Below are 17222 nucleotides of genomic sequence, written 5' to 3'. Positions count from 1 at the left end.
TAAAAAAAATTAAAGAATCAAGTTAATCAAAAGGACTCAAAAAACCAAAAACCCAATACATTTTCATCCCCATAACATAAATTTCAAACTTCTTCCATGACTATATCTTACTTTCCTACTAATATTATAACCACTATCTAAAACCATACTTCTTAACTCAAGACTAGTTGGACACTATGAGATCTTGAATGATGTAAAAGTTTTAGGGTTTATGTGATGTGGGACTAGTAATAGTTTCTCTTGTGTTGTTATTTCATGTTCTCTCACACCAATATATGCAACTCAGACCCACCACCACCTCCACAATGGCGGCTTCCGCCTTCTCCAAGTCGGAGTAATGCAGCGTCTGCAGCAGCAGCGCCGTCGTCCTCGCCTCAAACCTCGCCGTCTCCACGCTCCTCTCCGCCTGCCACCGCACCGTGTCATGCGCCACCGGCGACAGCCACTCCAGCAGCTCCTCCACCGCGTCCCGCCACCCTTCCGCCAGCGCTTCCCCCTCCTCCCCCCTCCGCCACCGCCCCTTCAGTTTTGCCGCCACCTTCCGCCTCACCCTCTCCGGCAACATCCCGTAAAACGCCTCCCGAGCATCCTCCCCCACCTTCGCCGGCGCGTGCAGGCACTGCTCCGCAAGCAAAACCACCTCCGCATACCTCGCCGCAAGCCCCGCCCCGCCCACCGTCGACGGCGGCGCCAGCCTCAAAACCCTATTGTTAACGCCATTCATCGGCCTATCAACTCCACGGTTCAAGAAGCGAATCACACCGGTTTTGTTACTACTACCCTTTGGAATTGGACCCGATCTTGTGATCACAGGCTTCTGAGGTGATTCTTCGTAGAGACAGTAGTTCTTCTTGTACAGCTCACGGTGTTCCAAGAGGCAGCAACAACTACCGTTTTCACTGTCTCCACCACCATTGATATTATAGCAGCTGCAATTAGCAATGTACCCTCCAAAAACAGAACAGATTCTAGCGTAGACAATGCAAACTACCTTAGCCATGATTCCAACGGTTTTGTCCAATGTTTGATTCCACAACGAAACTTCCTTGTAATGCTGCACTTGTTTTCTACAGCATGCTATCTCCTCATTCAAGTATTCCAAGTTTTGTTTGGTCCAGTTGTTATAATCACTAGTCTTCAATCTCTGCCTCCTCTTCTCTGAAATCTCCAGTTTCCCCATGGATTCCATGGCGGAATAAAGACTCCCGGTAGAAGAGACAAGCTTCTCCATTTTGGAGATCATCTTATGACTGTTGCGGCAACCGTAACCTAACTTCCGGAGATCGATAAGACCGAGCTTTAGGTCGGCGTAAACAAGGTCGAAGTGTCCGAGGCTGCTGTTGGAGCATTTCCGACCGAGCCGCGAGACGGCGTCGGCCGCAGTGTCGAGTTCCTCCAGACGCTCCGCGGCGGCGAGGTTGAGGAGGAAGCATTCATGGTGGGAATTCAAGTAGGTTACTCCTTTCGATTTGATCACCTCGTGATGGAGCTTGGCGATTTCTTGATCGGAGAGAGAGTGGTAGAGGGAGATGAGGCGGCACATGGTTTTTCCGGCATCGAAGGCGTTGATCCCGAGGGCTTTTTCCTCCGGCACGGCCTTGTTACGCCATGCCATGGTGGCAGCAACCATGATCACCACCACTTTCTTACTTGCTTAGGTTTTTGGTGTTGGTGTTTACGTGTATGACTAATTGGGTGTGGTGAAGTCGAGAACTTTATATATAGGGTGTGGTGGAAGCCCGTTCGAAGGATCTTAGGTTTTGAATATTCCATTGGAGGACGCGTTTGGACAATGGGAACTAAGGATTCATTAGATAATTAATTAATTAATTAACTAACTAATTTAAGAAGTTTTTTAATATGATTGATGATTTGATTATGGTTTCTACAGCAAAATGCAATAATATGATATTACAGTTTTTAATTTGTTCCCAAGTCAATTCTTCTGTCATACGACAGACATTTTATATGTTTTTTTTTTCATTTTTTCTCTGTTGTTTAATTCGATGGGGTTAAGGGAGGTGGAAATTAAAAGAGGGTTATATTTTTTTATTGGTTAATTAATATGGCTAGATCATAGGATTATGTACACACTACAGATAGTGAATTGTATACGCGTTAAGTAATTTATGAATATGCTATAGTCACGTAACTTAGGAGACCTAGTTGGTAGTACAAATATACGTGAACTGAAAGTTGAATGATGAAGTGCTTTTTTAATAAAATAATATTGATTGTGATATGAAAAAAATAACTTATAGAAAAGTTGAAGCCTCGTAAATTAACTGAAGTTGAAGGGTTCTTTTTTAATAAATCAAACTAACATTACTGAGTTGAATTAGGCTAATATTGAATTTGAAAATAGAGTTTATATCAAACTAAAAAGTTAACTACGAAACAAACAATTTTTTTAGGTTTGGGTCGACTACACTCATTTTCCGCCTTAGTTTTTATGGACATTTTTTTTAAATGAAAGTTTTTATATTGTGCATCATTATACAATTTGACATCTCATTTATGTTTTTTTGTTTTTTTTTTCAGCAAAGAATTAATTAAATTAAAATAGAGACACTTTAGGGGTGTCTCAACCCTTATACAAGAACCATAAAACTAATTCTACCAACTATTTAAAATAAACTACTTGACCAAACACACATTGGCTCCAAGAAAACAAACAACCCCAGCAGCCTGCATAATAGTCTTCACACCAACATAATGGTATCCTAATACCTAGTATAGATACACACATCGGACTTTCCTTACTCTTTTAGCTACTCCTAAAAAAGTTGTACTCTAACATCCCAACTAAAAATTACCAGTGGTTACATAGAGCCCTATTACTAGGTTACAATTCCAATCTCAGACTAACACCGAAGCATATAGTGAAATAACCCTTCGTAGCTACACCAGTTCGGAAATTCTTATAAAAACATTAATCTTAAAGCCACTTCCAGCTTAGTCTTCATCTTCATGCCAAAGCCTCCCCACAAAAAAGTGATTCTTTCTTCCTCCACCTTACATAACAATAAAAAACATAAAACAACTCCTATTCCTTCAAAGTACCTCCTCTCTTTCTACTCCCTTTTACTGGGCAAAATTCTGCTCCCCACAGCTGAGCCTGCATCAAAAAAAGATAACCTTCCCACCGCACAAGTCTAAAACATTGAATCAAGACAGATAACTTCTACAAGCATATTACAAAACATCTGACCATAACATTCATCAAGTAAAAAAGATTATCCGGACTCCTGTAATTTGCGAACAGATATATGTAAAAGGTTAGACGAACAAAAAGACAGAGATACCGCACTTACCTTGTTACCATATTGATGCAGGTGAAAGGTGATAGAATCCAGTCCGAAAAGGAGAAAGTGACTCTCTTATCTTTATGTTTCATCCAAACCCATGATTGTACTTGTGCCATAGTAAAAATTTCCTCTACATCTACCTTTGCTTGATTAAAGGTGACCCTATTTCTATGCTTCCATATAGTCCATACAATTGAGACCCACAAACTCATCCAAAGTCTATTGTCTTCCTTATTAAAACAGATGCTAGAGAATTGTTCGAAGTGATTATTCAACACGTTGTGATTCACCGAACAGATTCCCAACCAACTAAAGCACATATTCCACACTTTACTTGACTCCCTACATAAGAGAAGGATATGCATAGAAGTCTCCTCTTCCCTTCCGCATAAAGCACATAAAGTATCCCTTAGTGGCACACCCCTCTTACGCAGATTCTGTTTTGTCGCGATCCTATTCGAAAGGGCTCTCCATACAAAGAACAAAGCTGAGGACATTGCCTTCAGATCCCAGAGAGAACCAAACACTGATACCCCCCCTTGCCTGTGATTAGCTAGCTTATTATAAGCAGATTTAACCGAGAAAGAGTATGATGGGGGGTCGTTCCATAACCTTACATCCTCATTATCTGGTTGAAATGACGCCAGTGATATTATTGACATGAAATCATCTACCAAAGTCTTCTCCCATTCAAACCATTCTCTTCTCCAACTGAACATCCACTCCCACCGATCTATATTCCATCTGCCAAAACTTCTGATAGTCTTGTCTTTAAGCACAGAGTTGTTGTACATTCTTTCATACCTTGCTTTGAGTTGGCCAATAGCTAGCCATTCATCTTCCCAAAATTTGATCTTGTCCCCTTTTCCAGCTTTCCAATTTGTATTCTGTTTAAACCAGTTGTCGCCTTGGTCTGATAGTCCAACTTTAGATAAATCATTCCACCATCTAGATGTGAACTTATTTCGATTCGGTGTACATGATCTCAATAACCTCCTCAAATCATACTTAGATTCCAAGACCTCCTTCCAAAGTCCACACTCAGTGGAATCTAACCTCCATAGCCATTTTGCCAAGAGAGCCTTATTAAACAAGTCGATACGTTTAATGCCAAGACCACCCTCTTCTTTCGCTTTACAGATATTTTCCCAACTAGTCCAAGCGATTTTCCTCCCTTCCTTTCCCCACCCCAACAGAAATTTCCGTTGTAGCTTAGTAATTTCCTTACACACTCCAGTTGGGGCTTTAAAGAAGGATAGATAAAAGAGTGGAACGACATTGATAACAGATTTTATAAGGCAGACTCTTCCCGCAAAGGATAAATTCCTACCCTTCCATACAGACAGCTTCTTTCTTATCTTTAATAACACTGGTTCCCAGAAAGAACATCTAGATGGATTGCCACCTATAGGTAACCCTAGGTAGGTGAATGTGATATCCATTAGACCACAATGGAGGATTTCAGAATACATTTTCACCTCGTACCTATCTACTCCAATTGCCCCAATCTTGCTCTTGTGAAAGTTAACTTTGAGACCTGAGCATAATTCGAAGCATCTTAGAATAGCCTTGATACACATGATGTTCTGCACATTTGGTTCACATACGAAAAGGGTATCATCCGCAAATTGTAGTAAATTTACCTCCACCTTTTTACCCCCCACTTTAATACCCGAAAGCAGATTCTTTCTTGTGGCTTGCTTTGCTAACCCAGCTAATCCTTGTGCCACAATCAGGAACAAGAACGGCGCCAGCGGATCCCCTTGTCTAAGGCCTTTAGTTGGTTTGAATTCCTTTGTTGGACTACCATTTACCAAAACCGATATTGTAGCTGATTCAAGGCATGCTCTAATCCACTGAACCCATTTCCCACAAAAACCTAGTCTTTGCATCATATAAAATAAAAAATCCCAACTTACTGAATCATACGCCTTCTCAAAGTCAAGTTTCACTACCACCCCACTCTTTCTCCTTTTTTTCAGATCATCCACAACCTCATTCAATACGAGAACACTGTCTAACAAACCTCTATTAGACAGAAATGCAGATTGTGACTCATCTATTACGTTGGCAATGACCCTTTTAATCCTATTAGCTAGCACTTTCGTCAATATCTTATACAAACAACCAACAAGAGAAATAGGTCTATACTCTTCAAGGGATTGGGGATTCTCTGATTTTGGGATCAACATTATAAAAGACGCATTACAACCCTTCGGGATCATCCCCTCTTTATGAAAGAATTTTACAGCTCCCAACATGTCTTTTTCTAAGATATTCCAATTATTTTTAATGAAGCTGAAGGTTACTCCATCTGGGCCAGGACTTTTATGACTATCACAATTCCAGATGGCTTCCTTTATTTCTTTTTCATCAAACGGTTCAGTCAAGAATCTATTTTCAGAAACGGATATCTCCTTGAAAACCACATTTTCCAGCCTAACACCGATATCTTCGGTGGCCGACATCTTGTTTTTGTAGAAATCCAAAACCATCTCTTTTACCTTGTTTGGTTCTTCCACCCAGCTCCCAGATAGATTACAATTCATACCTTTTATTTCATTCCTCATCCTTCTCCATTTGATAGAAGTGTGAAAGAATTTAGAGTTTAAATCCCCCTGCTTAATCCATAATGTTCTTGATTTTTGCTGTAATAGGGATTCATTTCTCTCATTTATAACCTGTAACTGGCTCAAGAGTTCTCTTCTTACCATGATCTTGTTTTCATCCAAACCTTCCTCATCATCTCTCGAATCCAACTCTTGTATTTTCCTCAAGATATCAAGTTTAGACTTTTCAGTATACCCGAAAACATCTCTATTCCAACCTTTTAGGTCACTCTTTAGCATTTTTAGTTTCTCTTTTAACACCAAAATTTCGTTACCTTGAACCAGGTAACTTTCCCACTTTCTTTTTACAAAGTTAACAAACTCTTTGTCTTCCTGCCAAATGTCAAGAAACCTAAAAGGTTTTGGACCCCAATCTGCCACATTTGATTTTAACACTAACGCACAATGATCAGATATTTGTCTCTCTGTAACGTATTGCTTACTACCTGGCCAGTGTTGTAACCATTCAAAGGACATCAAAAACCTGTCAAGCCTACTCTTTGCTTTGCCATTAGGTCTATACCAAGTATATTTTCTTCCAATACAGGGTATATCCACCATTTCCATATTATCAATGAAGTTATTGAAACCTTGCATTTCTCTCTTATTGCCGCTTACTTTATTAACCCCCCTTCGTTCCTTCTCGTTTCTTATGGAGTTGAAGTCCCCCAATATGCACCAAGACCTACAAGGTTCCCTTTGCCTAATCTCCAATAATTCTGACCACATTTGTGTTTTCTCATGTATGATACAGGAAGAATACACGTTTACGATAACAACAGGGATACTTTTCTCCTTAGATAATCCAGAGAACACTATGAACCTTCTGTTAATGATTTTACTGTTGCACTGGAAGAACACTTTGTGCCAAATTATAAGAATACCCCCTGACTCGTTTACTGGCTCACTGTATAAGAAATCAATTTCATTATCGTCCCATAACTTACAGCATAAATCTAGACTAAAATTACTCATTCTTACTTCTTGTAAACATAACATTTTAATCCCCTCCTTTCTAATAATTTCCTTAACATACCTCCACTTTACAGGGTTCCCAAACCCTCTCACAATTAAAGAGAGAATTCTCATTAACAACCTAAAACCTCCCCTGCTTTCCTTTTAAGTTTCATAAACCTATCCCTTTTTTCCAATTCCTCTAGGCTTACCATAACTTTTCCTTCTTCCCCGCAAGAAGCCCCTAACTGTTTGGCCAACTCCCACACTCTAATTGTTTCAAGGCTTCCATGTTTCAACCAAAATAAACTATTACAGTTATCAATGGCTGTATCAGAAACAGAATTACTAATTTGAGATAGAGTTGACCTTATATTCTTACGTTCGTCCCGCTTACTGCTCTTGCTTGATTCTCCCACCCAGAACACTCTCCTATCCATCGTTTCAAACGAATTAGAATTGATCGAATTGCATACGTGCTTTTTTTGGTGGTTCGCTTCATCCTCGACCAATTGGATCCCCTTTTTCTTTTGCATGCCGAACGGAAGATATGTATCTTTGATTCTGCAAGATTTCGAATCTGAGTGAAATTGGCTTTACTTTTGCTTGTGTTTGTTCTTTGCGACTACAAGGAAGTGTTGCTTGGATGACTGATTTGCCTCCCCCTCTTGTGACTCACCCAACGAATCCTCCACCCTCGATACGGACTTTGAAGAACCGTGAAAACCCCCTTTATTCCCTTCCGCTGGCGTCGAGATTTGAGTCTCTAGGTCTGCAATTCCTTCCGCTGCCAAATTCGTCGTACACGGGGTAGACCTCCTCTTCTCCTTCGTAACCTCAAACGAAATAGAGGGGAGCACGGATGTTGCTCTGTTTCGTGCATTGACTTGGTGTGAGGTGACTTTGTCAATCCCACTAAGACCTCTCTGCTCTAATTCATCAAGAGAAATGAAGTTTTCAGATGTGGGCAGCCTTCCAAGTGACCCATTCCAAAGTTTCTCCTCACTATAGACGGTTGGGCCGGATTTCGACAAGGCCTCCAAAAAATTTTTCCTTTCGCACCCCCCTCCCTTTTCCGCACAGGTTGCGTAGACCAGACCATCTTGGGCCAATTCTGGAAGCCCAATCCTCTTGTCCACGTCAGCCCTACTTAGAGTCGTTGGAGAATTAGCCCCTAGGTCATCCTTTCTTATGATTGTACTGAAATTAGGTACAAAGAGAGAACCTATTGGTCTATCTGAAATAGCCTCGCTACCATCCACCGTAACGATGGGTTCCACCATCAAATTCTCCTCCGCCACCTTACTTCCATCCTCGAAATCCCTACTCCCCAAGCGTGCCGAAACGTTTGAAGCAATTGAGCCCTCCTCTGAATCCATACCTTCTGATCCTTCGGTCCAATGGCATTGGCACAATTTATAGTCTGGAACAGTGCTCTCTTCCTCCACCGATACTTGATACAATACCTCGTTGATCTTCATATAACTGGTTATCTTCGCCTCACATCCCACTGGAACTCTGATTTTGAACCTTGCGTACTCAAGCTCTTCCAGTGCCAAAGTTGCCTCATCAATCTCGACCAGGGTTCCCAGTAGCGCTGCTATGTGCTTGAAACAATCAAAGTTCCATAGCTTCAGTGGTAAGCCCCTGCATCTCACCCAAACCAATTTATCCACTGCAACAAATTGTTCTTCCCAAGGAATGATTGTATCAAACAATTCTTCAAACCAGTCTTTATTCTCCGCTATGGCTTCGTTGATCTTCGTCTCATTTTCCCCCTTCAACAGCACATGGAAACCCCCATAAATTTGACCTTTATAAAACCAAGGCCTCCCAAAATAAAACTTTCATTTAGGCTAGATACCTTGCTAAGATCCGAGACTCTCCCAATATAACACTTTCTTAGCCACTCTCTGGGAGTTTCCTCTGCTCTAAAGTGTATAGCATGCACATTTTCTTTATTCTGTGTTTGTGCTCTACTTCTATAACCATGCGTAACGGCGTTTGCGTACGTGTTTGATCCTTTTTCCCTCCATTCTTTTTTGGTTTCTTTCTCAGCCACTGTGACCTTCTCCTTCAGCTTGACGTTCCATTCCTTTCTTGTATCTGTTGCCCTGTTGTATTTTGGCCTATTTACATTCAACTTCCAGCTCCCGATCCATATTGTGTTTAGATGATATTCTAACTCCTTAATGTTCTGGACTCCTTGAAATCTTACAAAACCAAACCGCTGCTTCTTGATATTTAATCTGTTAGATATAAAAAGATCGTTCACCCTTCCCCATCTTCTAAAAATTTTCCACAAGTCTAATTCTCTGAGATCGAAGGGAAAGTTAGAAAAGAAGAAGGATGTTCCTCCTTGGTTCATGACGAATGGTGGTAAGTGTTGATACCTCAAAATAATAACAATCATTTGTTATCACATAAAAAAAATATTATTAAAAAAAATACAAAAATATGAGGAACTAGGCCAAAACTCATATGTTAACAAAAACGATACATATGTAGACTCTATCTATTCATAAAGAATAGATAGATTAGATGGTCTAAGAGCTGATGAAAAAAATAAAAAAAATAAAGAATTCTAAGAACATATTAGATGGTAGCTTATTATACCAATGAAAAGATTCTCTATGAATAAATCTTAAATTAACCAACTTATATGCACACGCATTTCCTTCACAAAAAATGAGTAACCCTAAACCTGATTTTCCCAATAATTAATATAAGTATTTCATCGATTACAAAGCATGCAAGGAACATTGGTCCTAACAGTAAACACAATACAAATCAAAACAGAATCACATTTCAATCAGACATTAGTAAGCCTCATCTTTTGAGTTTCCTCCATAACATATGTAATCCCATAAAACTCAGCAATCAAAGCAATCTGAACTTCAAGAAACGAAGAGAAAATTAGTTTTTATGAACATTTATTTATGAAGGATTTGATGAACATTACCTTTAAGATATTATTTATTTTGATATTGGATGAACGATCAAAATTTATCTTTTAAGCAGTGTATTTGTATTGATATAAGAAGTACAAGTTAATATAAAATATTGTTGATTTTGAAAAAAAAATATAGTAAAACCAGTTATTATACTATGTAATTTGTACAAAATGTATAAACGAAAATATATGTTGAGATAGTTATAGTTTTATCAGAGTTCATCTCATTGTTTGAAGAATAGGAGATGGTGTTCTAATTTCTAGTAAGAATCATAAATGTGAATGGTTTGGAAAAGAATTATCCGGAGACACCAAATGTTCTTATATGAAAAAAAGTAAAGTCTTATCTCCGAGCTTGTGGACTCCTTGAAGTTGAGCTTTATAAACTCATTGAAGTTGAACTTTGATTATGATGTTAAGTACTAAATAGATATCTACTTATAGAATATTAATTATTCGACGCTCAAATTAAAAATAATTTAAAAAATAAATTAATCAAGAGAATTAGTTAAGTTAATTAGAACTCTATTAATTAAGTCTCATATTTATAAGTTTTTGGATTTTCATGGATAATGTTAACCAAAAAAAAATATATATTTAATTTTTTTATATGAACTCATTATACATTTTTCAACAAATTAAACTTTTAAGTACAAGAATACTAGATTGAATTCAAATAATCATATGTTATGACAATAAAAATAGTTAACGTTTTCAATTTGATTATGTTTTCTTCTTAAATTGAGTCAGTGCAATTCTTTTCATCAAATTGATGGTAACATCATGGTCATTAATTTGACAAAATAAACTATATATTAACTTATATATTTCTTTTAAAAAGTGAGATCAAATTCAAAATATTTGATTATTATAAGATCATGATGATCAATTTGACTAAATGAACTATATTAACTTATTTATTTTAAAAAGGTGAGACCAAGTTAAAAATATTTGGTTCCCTGCTTTGTTTCAAACTAGAAAATATTAATGAAACCATGTTACGTTGAATGGTGGTTAATGTTGGAGCTAGTAACAAGTTCCAAGATGTTTCTCTGTTTCTTTTTTTTTTCTTTTTTTTTGTGAAACCCATGTTCTTTTTGTATAACACACTCTGAAACCAGATTATCATGGAAATGATTAGAAAGAAAGTTGTTGAATTCAGATGGCTTCTGAGAATTTAGCTGGCAAAGCAATACGCGGTGTGGTGGCAAAAAAGATCGATCATAGGCGAAAAATATAGCAAAAATAATTAAAAATTAATATATGAATTTTAAAGATTAATTAATCTAATTGTCTAACCTAGTGATTAAACATGTTATAAATAATTTATGTAATGGGAAATCAACTTGTTAAATCCCAGCAATGATCACTGGAAAAAAAAACATTTTCAAACTCGTGAAAAACTGGATATAGATATTCAAGTGAAAATGAAAATATTTCTGTATATCAAACAAAGTGCTTAAATGGTTTGAATAGTCCTCGATTTGTTTGTTTTTAATTTTTTAATAAAATAAGTATATTTTTTGTTTTTGTATGTATTTATTTAATCTTCTTGTTTTAAAAATATACAGTTTTTAGATTATTTTAAGAAATAAACCCTATCTCATCTTCTTAAATAAGTGGTTTTTAAAAAGTGATCTATTTCTAAAATAGTTACTTAAAGTTTGAAAAAGATAGCTTTAAATTTTCGTAATTAAACTAAGTTAAGGAAAGGAGAAAAGCGTGTGAGAAAAAAAAAAGTTTGACAGATTTTGTTAATCCTTAAAGTTTGGTAAACATATAAACAAAGCTTTTTTTTTCAATGAGTACGATTATTTTACAAAATGTTATGGAAGATTAAATAACAGATAAATGTTATTTAATGTATCATTATTTTATGTCAAATTATTTATAGAGTTTTATTGAGTCTTTATATGAATGAATATCTTGATCTACAACTATATATTTAACCTAATGTTAATATGATAATACGAAACATGGATTGAGGATTAATCTTGTTCTCAATTTACATGTCGTACTATATTCTTAATATGTGTCTGATAATGCTTCTTATATACCTTCTCGATCATGTATAATACACTAATATTACTAAAGACCTGAGTTTCAAAACTAATTATATATTAAGATTAATGTCTTTTTTACTAAACACATATAATAATTACTAATATATATACAATTACTAAAAATTAAACATGTGTTCAATTACTTTAATTATTAGTAAATTTTAAATAAAATTAATAAACTTAAAAAGATTATGTACTGATATAACACCCTTTGCTGACTTAAGCGTTGGATTACCTTCTGCAGGTAAACACCCCACCCCATTCGGCATTCTCTAGGAGATCGAGCAACCGAAACTTAAAAGAGCAGTAGAAGACTAAAGGAGTAAGTTGAAGTGTGGATTGAACGACTGATAGAAAGGAGGAAGTGTCAATCAATAGTTCTATAGGTCACATCACGTACGCAGGCGCCGCCTGAGGTCACGTCTAACCTCGGGAAGTCCAACAGACATACTAAACCCAGGAAACCGATTGATACTCGGCATTCAAGACTCTTTGGTTAAATCCATCATCGAGCCTAGAGGACAAGTGTACTGGTATGGACTGAACGTTCAATACTAGGCTCGGCTGAGCCGACTGAATGATATACGTCCGTGTAAGACGACCTACACCCTCGGTCCATTAACGCTCAATCAAGGTCAGTAAAGTTAAATCATCATTAAGAATTAGGTAATACACATTTAAGTACGATTCACCTCACTAATTCGGTCCAATAAAGTAAGCCCATTAAAATAATATAAATAACGCATATTCCAAGAATAAGGTATGTCATTAATTACTGTATACATCCGAGTGTCGAACACTCTTTGTTGATTTGAGCGTCAGAGTACTTTCTGCAAGTACCCCCATTCAGCATTCTCTAGGAGACCGAGCAACTGAAACCTAAAGGAGCAATAAAAAGACTGAAGGAGTAAGCTGAAGTATGGACTGAACGATCGATAGAAAGGAGGAAGACGAAGTCAGTCAATAGTTCTTTAAGTCTCATCCCTAGCAAGAACAAATTATATATTTTTTATTATACTAAAAAAACATTTGAATACTTGTTATATTTAATTGTATCTAAAAATGAAATTAAAAAGTATGACGTGTTGAAATGCATATAATATCTAACCTTAAACACTTTGGTCAGTGTGGTGTGTGAACACTAGGTTTTATAACCTTTGAATATAGATTGTGGCTAAAATCAGCGAATCCAAGAGACACAACACCTTACTATAATAATATGATTATTAAAGGGTTTTTGGTATGTAAATTGCTTTTGTGGCTTTGCAAGGAATGTGGTAGGAAAGGGAGCAACGTTGGACTCTCACCGTACTGCACAGGGTGAGAACACAATTTCACTACCCCACTTCGGATTTAACTATTAGGGTTGGTCCCATCTTCATCATTCAATACAAACAACATTATTCCAACCGCACAAACACGTAAGAACTGTCCGACATCTATTTTATTATTTCAAGTATATCTATTAATAAATGTGTAATATCACAAATAAAAATAAAAATATTTTATAATATATAAATAAATACAACCTGATCTTATGAGTCCGCTGTAAAGTTGAGTTAGGTTTAAAGTTCCTTCTTGACATGATATTAGAACTATTTAGAGTCTATCTTACTCATTATCGAACTGTTATTGAATCACCCATAATCTTACACACGAGTTAGAGAGAAATGTGTTGAAAATCACACATTATTTAAAGATAAGAACATTTTATACTATATAAATATAAATAAGTGCGAACGTTATCTTATAAGCGAATTTTATAAAATTAGTTAACTTTTTATTAAAATTTGTTTATAATTATTGAGGATAAATTTTTATAATTTAACTGTATTTCTAACATGTTTATTAATTACAACTATATCAAAGTTTATATAATACTATATTTACGATAAAAAAAAATTCATTTCAACTCATTTGTTTTTATACTTTGTATTATGTTTATTTATTTTTTACTAACTTAAAAGTTTAAAACGTTATATTATATATATATATATATGAATAATTTATTATTTTCTTTGTCGTATTACTTTGACATAGAACTCTTCCCTATTAATGTGCTAAGTCCGTAAAACTTAAAAAATGTTATCCTTTCTATATTTGACCAAAGAAATTTAGTTGTAGTAGGAACATAAATGTGCATTTTCCTTTCCCAGGACTTTATTATGGTTCTCAATTCTTGTTGATTCATTAACGAAAGGATAAAATTGTTTATTATAAATCACTAAAGATTTTAACTGTATCAGATGATTGAAGTCACTTATAATTAATAGGAATCACAATACGACTATGCTGGTCTTCTTACCAAAAAGTGTAGAAAATAACGGATTGATTAAGTAACTCGCAATAAATAAAAAATAATTATTTTCTTTTCTATAAGAAAAATATATCTTGTTAATTCATTGTAATGTAATCTTTATTATATTTTATTTTAAAAAAAATTAATTTATTAAAAAATAAGTTTTATTTTAATAATTTAAATGAATTAGTATTAAGAGTGACAATAAATTTAATTTTAAATAAAGTCTTGTATTTAAAATTTGTATAAAAAAATCAATAAAATACTTATTAACAAATTAATTATTAAAATATTTTGTAGCAAAACTTTGATAAAATATTCACATATAGAAAAAATATATGCAATATTCCATTAGGGTAAGGTATTCAAAAAATATATGCAATATTCCATTAGGGTAAGGTATTTTAAAAATATTAAGCTTAATAGTAGATTTGTATTAAGCTTAATATTCCATTCTGTAAGAGGTAATTATTCTGTAAGAATAATTTAAAATGTTTTACGAGAAATATTAAGTTTGGTTAAGAAATTTTAGAGGAGATTGAATTTTTATTAGAGTAATTGGAATATTAAAAATAGATAATTTCATAAAAGATTAAGAATTTGAAATTCTTTTATTTTCAAATTTATATATTTTATTTTATGTTTTAGTTTGATTTGAATGTTGTCGATAACTAAGATAAAAATATTATTAAAATAATTATTTTTTATTAATATCGACTTGACCTTTTAGTTAACCATTAGCTATGTGTGTGGAGTACATCCCTAGAATTGGACTGAAAACAAAAACAATAAGTTATGCGTTAGTAAGCTCTACCCTAGAAGAAGACTACCAACAATCTTAAAAACTTTTACAAAAAAATTAATAATGATTTAATTTTTTAAGAAATTATAAGAATAGATAAATTGTAGAAAAAATTAGAAAGTTGGATAAATCATATGCTTAGAAAGCACTACTTTGTGTTGAAGAAGTCGTACTTTACTTCTAATAATATAGAAGTTGTTTCATTTTTTTTTATTAAAGTGATGTTTGGTAAATAGGACTAGTATTTTTTTTTATTGAAGTGTTCCTTATCAAGTATGAGTTCTACTTTTTATTTTTATTTTTCTTTTACTAAATTTGTGTTTGGTAAGCATTGCTTTTGTTTTTTTTTTCTTTCTTGTTTGGTTTCTTGTTTGATAAGCATGACTTATGTTAATTTTTTTGTATTAAAATCATTTTGGTAAGCACAAATTCAATAGAAAAAAAGAATAAACAAAAGTTGTGCTTATTAAACATCACTTTAGTACAAAATAAATAAATAAAAGTGTTTATCAGCATTACTTCAGTAAAAAAAATATATGAAACAGAGTCGTGTATACTAAACATGAATTATACTAAACATGACTTTTGTGATCTGAAAAATAAAAAGTTGAAATTGTACTTATGGAATACAACTCCTTCAGAAAGAAGTTATGCCTTCCAAATACAACTTATAAAAAAAAAAATTATAAGTTTCTCATTCAAATAATTTCTTTAATTCATAATTGTAAATTTTCCACTTCTATTCCTGCAAACTACAAATTATTTACATTTACAAATTGAAAAACCATAATAACCATAACAATGGAAAAGGCGAGAAAGCCAACAATAAGTATATGTATAATAAAATAAACATAGATTTATTGTTAATTTCAATAAGTAAATGGCCACATCATGCTAGCTAAAAGGAAGAGAACCTTAATACAAACATAAATATGTATGCAAGAAATTCGTAATTTATGAAAGAAATTCAATTCATAGGATATTCTAACTATATGAGTAGAAATAGTTGATGGATTTAACAAATGGAAGTTACCAAACAAATATATCTCTTTATATGTAAAAACTTGTTGTCCTTTTCCATTCTTCTCTCTCTCATAAAACATCTCATTATCTCCCTCTAACTCCTTTTCAATTTCATTCCTCTAAATCTCTATCTCTTTCAAAATTTGATCACACCTTACAATAGCTAGGAACTAAGGGTCATTTTCAACCAAACAATTATTGAGAATAGATATTCTTTCAACTTGGTTAAGTGTTTTCAAACAGGGTTGGAATCAAGAGAACTATTGTCTTCCTTCTCGGTCGGTCGGCATACTCTTTCTTCCTCTCCAATGAACTCCTTCTTCTTCTCTCACTCTTCCATTCCTTGTCTATGTGAACTCCGGACTTGGATGATACCTGCAAAAGATACTCTAACACTCAAGTCAAACTTCGACACTTAGTGTATTTAGTACTAGATGATGATGTACCTGATCCTTTAAGATCTATGCTTATTTTATATAATTATTGTGAGCCCTTCGTTATTGGAACTGATTAAGGATTTAATCTGTAATTAAGAATACATTATTTAATGTTTGATCTTTGATTAGTCGCTAGTCCTATACTTTGAGTCAATTGTACGGACTTGACCGATACATTAAATTTTACTAAATTTTTATTATGTTTGAATATTTATTTTAAGTCAATAGATTTTGTGATTATCTTACTTAAATTTGAATTAGAAATTACTTAAGAGCACAAAATTACATGTAAAAAACATATAAGAGACCAAATCTAAAATCAAGATTGTTTAAACTACTCAGTTTAAAGACATAAAATAGTTATAACCTACTAAACATAAACTAATTTTATTAACATATACGTGTATTATTTCCCATATATTAGTTTGATGAACGTTTTTAGTCTCATTGTCTATTTACTTTATTCAAGTCCACAGTTTTTCTAAATGCAACAATATGACAGCTTTTTATCCAGTTAAATTGTTGAAAAATAATATTAACTATTTTATAGCTTTATTTTATGCATGATATAATTTACTAACATATGATAATTTAAAAGAGTTATATGGTTTCGTTTTTAAAAAAAAAATATCTTATTAATAGAAAGAGGAAATTGAATAAAATTAATAAATAACAAAAATTAAATATCACTTTCAAAAATTTTAAGGTCTCGGACTTTAGCCTTCAAGCTCTACTCTAATTGTCTTGCCTTTCTTTTTCTGTATTTTTCAGTGA

At 34.1% G+C, this 17222-nt stretch overlaps 1 protein-coding gene across 1 annotated transcript; it reads right to left on the bottom strand.

Moving 5' to 3' along the window:
- Positions 1-1716, bottom strand: LOC137819369 (protein PSK SIMULATOR 1). The gene has a single exon (XM_068623189.2). It carries the CDS (start codon positions 1628-1630, stop codon positions 254-256), a length of 1377 nt encoding a protein of 458 aa, XP_068479290.1. The 5' UTR covers positions 1631-1716; the 3' UTR covers positions 1-253.
- Between the last annotated feature and the right edge of the window lie 15506 nt (positions 1717-17222).

Source organism: Phaseolus vulgaris, chromosome 10, assembly GCF_051622355.1.
Source record: "Phaseolus vulgaris cultivar YP4 chromosome 10, ASM5162235v1, whole genome shotgun sequence".
NCBI classification, from domain to species: Eukaryota; Viridiplantae; Streptophyta; class Magnoliopsida; order Fabales; family Fabaceae; genus Phaseolus; species Phaseolus vulgaris.
This window is presented reverse-complemented; position numbering and strand designations above follow the sequence as displayed.